The 11033-nt window shown below is 32.2% G+C and overlaps 2 protein-coding genes across 6 annotated transcripts in view; one reads left to right on the top strand and one right to left on the bottom strand.

The window, feature by feature from the left end:
- Window positions 1-389: 389 nt before the first annotated feature.
- LOC141534840 (uncharacterized) overlaps window positions 390-11033 on the top strand; it is a 173424-nt gene continuing 162780 nt past the window's right edge. For all 4 annotated transcript variants that reach the window (XR_012480499.1, XR_012480500.1, XM_074254432.1 and 1 more), the window contains exon 1: window positions 390-558. The gene's annotated coding sequence lies outside the window, so the exon portion shown is untranslated. The remainder of the gene's footprint in view (window positions 559-11033) is intronic.
- Window positions 3907-11033, bottom strand: part of LOC141534839 (roundabout homolog 2) — a 258219-nt gene continuing 251092 nt past the window's right edge. For both annotated transcript variants that reach the window (XM_074254429.1, XM_074254430.1), the window contains exons 4-8: window positions 10148-10278; window positions 9803-10069; window positions 8280-8560; window positions 4781-7604; window positions 3907-4486 (exon numbers count right to left, since the gene is read on the bottom strand). In XM_074254429.1, coding sequence (XP_074110530.1) covers window positions 4317-4486; window positions 4781-7604; window positions 8280-8560; window positions 9803-10069; window positions 10148-10278 — 3673 coding nt within the window. In that variant the 3' untranslated portion in view covers window positions 3907-4316. The remainder of the gene's footprint in view (window positions 4487-4780; window positions 7605-8279; window positions 8561-9802; window positions 10070-10147; window positions 10279-11033) is intronic.

Here is an 11033-nt window from a genome sequence, read left to right as displayed (position 1 = left end):
TTGTTAGATTTCTACAATAAGTTGGAAAATAAAAATTTTCTTTGTCTTAAAAGTAGAATGTTATTAAGTATAGTTTAGTATCTCGAAGTTTATAATTTTTTGAGATAGTTTCTCGATGTGAACATTTGTCCGTCTATATACGCAGATCTATTTAAATAAATAACACTGAAGTTGGCAGATATTAAAAATTTTTTTGGAATTTTATAGCAATTAAATTATTAAAAAAAAATTTATTAAAAAGTTTCACATGTGAAAATTAATAAAAATTACAAGTGAAAATTTTTAGAAGCTGACCGCTAACTTCAGTATTATTTAAATAATCATATATATATATATATATATAGCGCAGTTTATAATGTTTCGAGATAAAAACAAAAAATAGTTTCGAATGTTAAATGAAGAATATTCGCGTCCGGTAATTGCAAAAGTGATGTTTTATCGTTTCGAGTGATTATTAGGATAGAATAAGTGTATTTTAATGAAAAATCAGGGAAAAAGTATTGTAGGCGACGAAGAAACGGCAACTTCAGGTTCAGATTTTTGAGAAGCTCATCATTCGTAAGTTTAATTTTTATTTTAAATAATAATTATAGTGCAATTAACAGACGACTGACAGTTTACATAAATTTTTTTAAAAATAAATTATTTTAAGAAAGAAAAGATAAAAAAATTCATCAATAAAAATTTTCAATTAAGAAAAAAATTATGTTATTTTTAAAAAATAAAAAACTAATTTTTTTTTTTTTTTTTTTTTTTAGAATTAAAGACAGTCAGGTGTCTGTTGATTTCAGTCTTGTAAAAAATAAATTAATTATTTTATAAAATAATTAAAAAAAAAAAAGAATCAAAAATTAAATTAAATATTTAAGAAGAATTTTTAAAGCCAGTAATTGAAGCAATGGATTTAAATAATGAAAAAATTAAATAAGTGAGGCTAAATGATGAAAATTATTGAAAGTTAAGTTAGCTGACATCCAAAAATTTTTAGAATTTTCTTTTATTGAAAAAATTAAAAAAAAATTTTCATTTGTAAAAAATTTGAAAAACTATAAGTGCAATTTTTGAAAAATATTTTTTAATTCTAATTTAATAAACGAAAAATAATCAAAAAATTTTTGAACGTCGGCTAATTTATAATGCTAAAATTAGCCGACGTTTTAAATTTTTTTCAAATTATTAAACTAGAACGAAAAAATATTTTTAAAAAATTTCACGCATTAATTTTCAAGTTTTTTACAAATGAAAATTTTTTTTTATATTTTTGTAATCATTTTTTTCAATAAAAAAAAAGCTCTAAAAATTTTTAGTCGGCTAACTTAATTTTCACGGCTAATATTAGTATCATGGGTAAATGTCCTTATTATTACTAATAAAAAAGTCAACAAAGTTATGAAATTTTTAACATTACTTTTATTAATCATTATCTGTGTAATATGCAATGATACATACGTAGTATTTGACAATAGCGATTGTTACAAATTATCTACAATCATATGTTGAATTTTTTGTGTTGGCGTTATTAATATTAATTATTCATTATCGTTATCAATTAATAATTATCATATAATATCATTACATTAGATTACATTAACAGATCAAACAGTACTGCAAAACACTACCGACTCACTGTTTTCCACCGGCTTGATATCAATCGCCTCCATTTATTTATTTATAATAAATAATTTAATAGCTATATAAAACATTTATGTCGTCCTTACATTATTATTGATATTTACAACTATATTTTATCAGACTGCGACAGTCAGTGCTCGAATATTTAATTACAATACAACATTTACAACTAAATTCTCCAGTTCGAATTTATTCAATTTTTTATTTTTTTTTCTTTTTTAATTATTTCAATCCTAAAAATGCCGCGAATCCTTTTTTTTTTTTTTTTTTTTATATATATTGATATGGATAAAGCACTAGCTTCTCCTAGTCGCCGAAATTTAATTTATCATTTAATACCCAGAATATATTAATATTTTTTAAAGTTTTAAAATTTTAATTTAACAGTATGCTGGAGTTGAAAGTTGTTCATTTATTAACTATTATTTTATTTATTTATTTATTTATTTATTTATTACTTCATTTAATAGCACATTGATCGTTAAGTTTCTTACATCAGTACATAAAGTAATTATAATAATATTTTATGTGCGCGTCTATACACTTAATCAAAGGCTTCGTTAGACAAAGCCTGTTACATATTTTACACAAATAAATTCAAATGTTAAATAAATTTATTTTCAAACAAGTCATTCTTTCAACCACTGCAAGATATTAAATTATAAAAATAATACGTTATATATATATATATATATATATATATATATATATATATATATATATTTATGTATATGTATATGTATATTTATCTCGAGTAGTGATAGAATGACTTTTTTTTTTTTAATTCATTTTATTACTTACATTTAATTAATGTATTCCATTATTTTGTTTAATTTTATTAATGATTGAATTATAAGTAGGTGACAATTCAGCGATAAAGTCCGCAATTATAATTACTAAGGTACTGTTTCTAAAAAATTGCAGCTATTGTGTTAAGACAATGTAATTTATTTATTCATTTAATTGAATAATTAATAAATCGGGTGGATGGAGTCTTTGAAGATTAAAAAATGATCCAAAATTAATAAATGATTTCATTTCGACAACTACTTTAATAAAAAAGTAAAAACTAATTTATATAAAGCCTATTATCAGATCTTAGTATATTAATTTAGATTAAATATAATTAACAGAATTTAAACTCTCAAAGTAAAATTTAGTGGGCTAAATTAGTCAAATTTTTTATTAACTAATTTTCCAACTAATTATACCTTTAATTTGAGCGATTACATGGCATCAAGTTATCTAAATAATATATTAATTATTAATTATTACAAATTATCTTCGTACTAATAATAATTATTATTATTATCTAAAATCTCACTTTTACCGAAAATTATACAAAAATTAAATAAAACCACACGAATTTATTTATAAAACCTCTTAGTATTCACAAGGTCATATCTACACAAGATTAGGGAACCTTTCATTTTTATTTTGTTTCTTATTATTATAATAATAATAGAAATTATTATTATATGTGAACAAAGTATTAGCTACAGTAACTATTGTCTTAATAAAGATCTGTTAATGTCATTTAAATAATCTCAACTAACAAATAACAACTTAAAAAAAATATTTTATTTTATATCTTCGCTATTTCAATCACGTAAAAATAATAGAAAAAAATAATAATCATAAATGATTAATTAATATTAGATTAAATTATTTAATTATTAACTGAGATTATTTTTGTGGAAGTATAAGCTGTACATTAATTCAACATTTTTTATTATTCGTAATATATTTTTTATTTAATATAAATTGTTAAGTTTAAACAAATTTCGCGGTACAATACAGTTCCCTATAAGTTTTTTTCTCAGCTACTAATCGTAGCGTTATTTTAAATACTAATGACTAAATTATTATTATATTTATTATAATTATAATTATTTATTAATAGTAATTTATTTACAATGTATACAAGAAACCATTGATATGATTAAAACGCCGTACTCGCTCTTAATGCTTACTATTAAATAATAAAAATTTTTTATTAATTATTCTGGAAGAGACTGCCGACTAATCTGCTTCACGGTTATATATTTTATTAATTATTAAATAATTATACTTAACGATTAGTTAGGAATATTATCGAAAATAATGTGTAATTATTTGTCGTGACGATGGAGAATTTACAGTCTATTCAAAATAAATGCCACATATATATATATATATATATATATATATATATATATATATATATATATATATATATATATATATATAATATATATTATATATTTATAAATATTTAATAATAATAGCTTATTCTCTTATCGCCGTGACTTATCAACAGATGGCTAGTGTTCGTTATTGTTTTTAATTAATAATAGTTATAATTATTAATATTTGATAATAATAAAAAGACATAAAATGGCATTTATAAAACAACGTTACATAATATTTTTTTTTATACTTGAGTATTGCTCACGTTGGCATCGATTGTCTTCCTGACAATGCGAGAGCAGTCTAGTCGTATTTTTTCAGTTATTCTTACAAGTCATTAGTAATATTATTGTTTTTATAATAATAATTATTATTACTATATTTATAATTAATAGTTAATGTTTAAATAATGATTATTACAGTACTCTCACAGCAGGCCATTTCGTTGGCAAGAATCGTGGCCGATAAATGTATTTTTTTATTTTTTTATCAATTATTTTATTTTATTCGAAAATTTAACTGTCTCGGTGATCGCTTAGCCGTGTTGTCGCGTCTGTTAATCCATTCGGGTTGAAGAGGCTGTTCAATTTGTTGTACCTTTGACTGCCTGTGCTACTCATAGTATTTGAAGCTGATGAGTTGTGCTGTGTGTACCCTCCGGTCCTCGTAAAACTTGGCACTTTGTCTAGAAAAAATTTATTTTCATTAAAAAACATTCTAGACTTCTACCAATTATAACAAATCGTTTTAATAATTCTAATTAAGCGTATAAAATAATTTTTTTCGATAAAATAATCATTATAAAATTATAAAAAATTTATTGAAATAATGAAGAATAAATTTTTTATTTTGTCACTTTTTGAGCCTAAGAAATAGAAGTTTTTAAAACTAAAAGGTCGTACTTAAAAAATTGTATTTTTATTTTCTAACTTCGTGTTTCAAAAATTAAATATTTTAAACTCTTGGTGATAACCATTACCTTTACTCCGATTGTGCCTGAGCCGTTCCTGCGAATTAACAGGTCCACATTGTCTCTGAGGGATGCAGGAGTAGTTGCTGTCACTGCTGTAGGTAGGAGAAACAGCGCGATTGTTCCTCCTACGCGGGCTTCTATTATTTCTATTTCTCGCTGAGTTCCTATTATTATGACCGCATCCGTTGCCCCCAGTCCCGCCAAACTGATTATTGTATTCCATCGTATCAGCATATAGACAACTGGACTCCGAGCAGGAGCAGCAGAGCTCCGAATGAGTGTTAGAATCGCAGGATTTCCTGTCCCACTCCTCATTTTCGTGCTGGTAGTGGTTTTCATTTCTAAACATATCTTCCTTGTGGTTCCTGTAAACTTCATCATTGAGCGATCCTCCTCGGTTGAGGTCTAGGTGATGGTTCGGGAGATTAGGCCTGCTGTATCCCGTACCCCTGTACTCTTCTCCGAGGCCATTCTGATGCCCATAAATCACAGACCCGCTTTCATACTCATTTTCCTGATTCTTAAAATCGTAATGCGTGAATCCCTGCGGAAAAGACGGGACTGGCGGTGGGTTAGTCTGAGGCGGTAAGGTAGTGTACCTTCCTTGTTGATAGTTCCCGATAGTACTTGCATCATGAGGCGGCACTTGACTATTCCACGGAGTCGGAGATGACGAAAAATTATTGCCGATTCTCACTGGAGGTGTAGGCGGGCTCTGAGAATTAGTGGTATTAATTCCGTCCAAATCATTTCCGACACTTCGTTTCCCCAAATGCGGACTAAACGCCATCTGTTGTTGCATTCTCGCAGACAGAGACGTTCCGCTGGTTCCAGTTCCGCCAGATGGCGGTGGATGCTCAGGAGGAGGGGGTAGCATGTCGCACCAATTAGGCATGCTCGTCTGACTCGTCTGAGTATTGTCATTCTGGTTCAGACGATATTGCTGCGAGCGTCCAGCGTTGTCATCGGTATACGAGCTGCTGGCATTGTCACTGCTAGGCGACAAGGTCGACTGGTTGTGTTCTTGATTAGAGTCCAAGTTTGAGTAATCTGGCTTCATGCAAGAGTCACTAGAGTTCGACTTTTGGCCGCTTCCCTCCATCGAATCCGGACTGCGGTTCCCAACACAGAGCGTTGTAGTCGCGTAAGGTTCAGGTGGTGCTTGCAATTGCTTCCTAGTATTGTAAAAAGTCGTAAGATTAACTTCTGCATACTCAGAACCGGCCATACTGACGATTCCTGGAGCGATCATTTGCTGATTGTTCAGCAACTTGGTCTCGCAATCTTTGTCGTTGCTCTGCAAGGTATTGGTCGGCCTCCAGCCGCGTTCTAACCACAGTGTATCTTTATTGAGCTGGCAAATGTCATTGGCAGTTCCTACAGGCACACTGAGGTGACCCAGTTGCTTGCTCATGGCCTGTCGTCGACGAACATAGAGAACCGCCGCCAATCCTCCGACTACCGTGAAGACCATGGTAATCATCAGGACCAAAAACCACGTCTCAGTAACTACTGACATTCCTCCGTGACTAGGATCAGTGCGCGGTGGTAATTGCGTCAATTGTCCCGGGTCCATGTTCAAAATCGCTGGATTTGAATACGGCCCGATTCCTGCGCGTGTTAATCCTGCAACTCGGGCTGTATACAACCCACCAGTCGTTAAGCTGTTGATAGTCACTGAAGTGGTCGTCGCGTTGATAGACATTTGTCCCAAAACTTTGTTGCTGCTGTTGCTCTTTATTTGAATCTTATAACCGATTAATTCACCGTTTTGCTCGCTCTTTATCGGAGGTTGCCAGTTTAGAAACGCGGAGGTCATGTTTATCATTCCAACGTGAACGTTTTCTGGAGGTCCTGAGGGTACGTCTTCAAGAGTGGTCGCTAGTTGGACGTTACTGGGTCTTCCTTCGATTGTTTTGTAAAAAGGAACCAAGAAGAACTCATAGAGAGTGTATTTTTTCAGATTGGTCAGGACGTAGCTGGTGGCTCCAGCGTTTAAGACGGTGACCATCTGGTACTCGGGTTTGTTTGAGATTTCGCGGTACCGGATGTACAGACCTTCAACTAGGTCAGCAGCGCCTAGGATGTCCCACATTATTTTGACGCTGGTGCTGCTAACGGGCTGAACTTCTCTTAGGTGAAGAATCTCGCTGTTAAGGCGGTCGCGGGCGCGAATCAGCTCGATTTGAGGGACGGAGTACTGATTTTGACTTGTGGTGTGAGCTACGTCAGAGAGAGGTCCAGGTAGGGACAGACCGTGGCTGTTTTCGGCGCGAACGAGGAACACGTATTTGGTGTCGGGCTTAAGCTCGGTGACGGTGTAGGTGTCATCGGTGACTCCAGTTGCTGCGACGACCCACCCGGTGTTGAGGTTGCTGCTGAAGTACTCGATGTTGTACCCGATTATCTTGCTTTTGCCTTCTTGGCCGGGGCTCCACGTGAGCGTGACTGAGGTGCTGGTGATGTTCACGATTCTAGGCTTGCTAGGATTTTGGGGCAGTGCTGAGATGTCTGGAGTCTTGTGGAGAGTTGTACCAGAACTTATGGTCAGGGTGGCTGACCATGATGTGTTGCCAGACTCGGAGGAGGCGATGCAGGTGTATAGTCCGCCATCGGCCATTATTAGATCGTTTACTATCAGAGTTCCGTTACTGGACATTGTTATTCGGGTTCCTAGAGGCACTAAATCGCCGTCTTTATGCCAGTGGACTCGCGGTGTTGGTGTTCCTACTGCTCGGCAAGGCAAGTAAGCGGTGCTTTTTAGAGGCAGCGTTTGATTCGCTGGTCCTAGTTCTATTATTGGTGGAGGGACTTCTTCAAGAGGTGTTACCTTAAATCAAACAAATTTTATGATTTTATTTGTATATAAATTATTGATTTATTAACTGTTGATAAATTTATTTATCAGGCAATAATTTATTTATTTATTAAATATGAATAATTTTTTTTTAACTCTTAAAATATTTTTTTTTAAGAAAAGTGAATTTATTAACTGTTTATATTTATTTATTAAATAATCTGATGCCAAAAAAATAATATGCTAACAATTAATAAAACTTGTCAAATATTAATAAATTCTTACATTAGTGTATTTATCAACGTTCAAGTTAGGTAAGTTCTAAAAGTTCAAATTTTAACTTAAGTTTATTTTAAACGTTGAGTTATAAAAGATCAGTTTAGTTCAAATTTTACTAATATGTATTTTTTTAACTTAAAAATTTAGTAACTCGGCAACGAACTACTTCATAAGGACAATCAAGAAATTGTTTTGTGAGATTGAATTCTCTATAAAAAATGTTTAAATAAAAATTTCCGTTTGTCTAGAACCAAAGAAAAAAACTTGTTGAAATAAAAAAATGCTCTTAGCTTAATTCTATTTGATTCAGAAATTTTTTTTTACTTCAAGTTATACATTTAAAGAGATTTTAAGCTTTGAAAGGCAGAGAACACAAAATTTTATTAAATTATCTAAGTTCTACCGTAGGAGAAAAACAATAATATTTACCTGTAGAAAAACAGTGGCCGTGCTAGCACCAGCTTGGCTTATTGCGCTGCAAACATAGTGTCCCTCGTCTTTTTTAACGGCTTGCTTGATGTGCAAACTCCCGTCCTCGCTGACTGTGTACCGGCCTTGGTAAACATTACCGGGAAACATCAGCTCCTGGGAGCCCTCGCGGGTCCAGAAAATGGAGGGCTTCGGTGCTCCGCGGGCTGAGCAGGCGAATGATACGTCCGAACCTCCGCTCACGGTTTCATCCTTCGGGAAGTTTGTGAAGACCGGTCGTGCTGTAATGTAAAACGAGATGAGTCTCTTTTCTCTCTCTTTCTCTCTCTTTCTTTCAGATGTCTATCTCCGTGGACTCTAATTAAATCACCCCTGCTACTACTACTGCTTCTGGTTCTGTTCCTGTTCCTGTACTGGCTCTGGCAAAGCACCGGGCAATGCGTCTCAGTATCAGTGAGACCGAGACGCAAGGGACGACTCAACAAAGTCTCATTGCAAATTCTAATTAAACTACTCTTGAAATCCGACGAATAACAATGAAATAGCTTTTGGGGTAAATTAATAATAAAAACATAAATAAAAATACTCGGTACTAATAAACAGAAGTATATTATTATATATATAAATATAGATAGAATGAAAATGATATTTTAGAATTATTTCGCCTTGATTTTACTTTGTCTCAGTAATAATTGCTTTATTGCAAAACATCACTTTTACTTCTACCTTTACTTTATTACCTTTACCAGAGTTATCATTAATTTACTACAAGTCTAGACATTATTATTTTTACTGAAATATATGATAATTTTATTCACTTTATTTACGTATTATTATTTTTTTAATGTATTCGTATACCAAACAGAAAAGAAAGATGTCGCTTAATTATAATACGAGACAAAATAAAATTTTATTTTTGTTCTTGCATTTTATGTAGATTTTTATTTCATGAATCTATATCCTGTAGCCAGTCTAATATCGTAATTTTACAGAAATTATGTAATACTTTATTTTATTTTTTAAATTTATCAAAAAATAACACTGGCTCAAAAGTTTATTTACGTATGTGTCACGTGCCATGTTAGTTAAATTGCACCGACTATTTCCAACCGATCTTAATGGAATTTTATGGATTTATTTTCCGAACTAATACTTTAATCAAGTTCAAATATGTTTGCTTCAACTTCGAATTAATTTAATATATTATTTATTATCGTCTACACTAAAAAAAAATAATAATTAATTCGATTTATTTGTACGAAAATCATTTTGAAGAGTTTCATTAATTCTAATCCAGAAAAAAATTTTTGGAATCATGTAAAATTTATTTAAGTCAAGAAAAATTTTTCAGTTGAAGAATTTTTCTACTTAAATCAAGACGAAGCTCTTTATAATTGTTTTCTGAGTTCAAGAATTGTTCTCTTTAATCAAATTAATTTTTTTTTTTTTAAGTGTAAAAAATCTATCTACCCATATCAAGTGTAGCCAAATGGTATTATTCTTATTGTATATTATTTACTTACATTGGACGGTTAATGTCGCGCTGGCTGAAATAACACCGACTCCGTTTTCAGCATGACAAATGTAAGTCGCTGCATCTTGGGGTGTAACTCGTTCTATTCTGAGACTCTTGTCATCGAGTATGTGTCCGCGTCCTATCGGCATTTTTCCGTCGTGTCTTCGCCACAGGATCTCTGGTGCCGGGTCCCCGCCAACGCGACAAGCGAACTCTGCTGTTTGATCCACGAGAACCGTTTGGTTTTGTGGCGTGGCCAAGAAAAATGGTTTTACTGCAAGAAATATTATTGTCAATAATTTTATTATCATCATCATCATGATTATTGTTAATATTAAAAAAAATTTCTTACCATGAACAGTTAGAGTAGCAACAGCAGACTCTTTGTCTCCGACCATATTATGAGCAACACATTGATATTTTCCTTGGTCGGTTTGGCGAACATCGGAAATCATTAGGTTGCCACCGTCAACCAAAGTAATTCTGTAACGAGAGTTTTATTGAGGAGTTTATTCTCTGGAGGCAAATATTTGTACAATAGATAGACAAGTATTTGAGGATAGGTGGGTTAGATTGTCAAAAGGATTCTGTTATTGCCGTTAGGATCGATGCTTTAACAATCACACTTGTATATATCTATATGCATATATATAGGTGTATATACCTATAGAACATCACTAGGATCGGCGGATAGCAATTAAGCCGAGTTCAAACTCACGGAATGCCGCGTTCTCTCGGATACGGATAGCCCGGCGTAGCGCAGATATATAGAGCCGGACACGACAACGCCGTCCCGTAAAATCGATGGATCCTCGATTGTGTCCTCTAATTTATAGTATCAATTAATTCTAGTGACGGCGGCACACAGGTCAGAGGGCTCCCTCGGGGCAACTGCGGTCGTTGCGCAGCGCTAACGTCGACAGATTTAATTTCTATCAGTTACTCTAATTTATAACCCTGTGATTATTGCCCGAAACCCACTACCCGCTACGTCACTCCCGCCTTGTCAAAAATATATAAGTGTTTTCAGATTTGAAATTAATTATAGTAATTTAACATCCACATTTCTTGGTATGCTCAAATTTTTTTTAAAGATCTGACGGTTGTCTGTTATAATTTTATCAATTCCAAGTAACAATCATTATTTTTCAAATATTTTGCTTTAAATTCTAAAAAAAAAATTTTGAAAATCCAAAAGTCCACGACTCATGACGCTCATTTAATAACAAAATCAATCG

This window comes from Cotesia typhae, unplaced genomic scaffold (assembly GCF_013202065.1).
Source record: "Cotesia typhae breed Kobodo isofemale line unplaced genomic scaffold, CoteBio_Ctyphae scaffold_13, whole genome shotgun sequence".
NCBI classification, from domain to species: Eukaryota; Metazoa; Arthropoda; class Insecta; order Hymenoptera; family Braconidae; genus Cotesia; species Cotesia typhae.
This window is presented reverse-complemented; position numbering and strand designations above follow the sequence as displayed.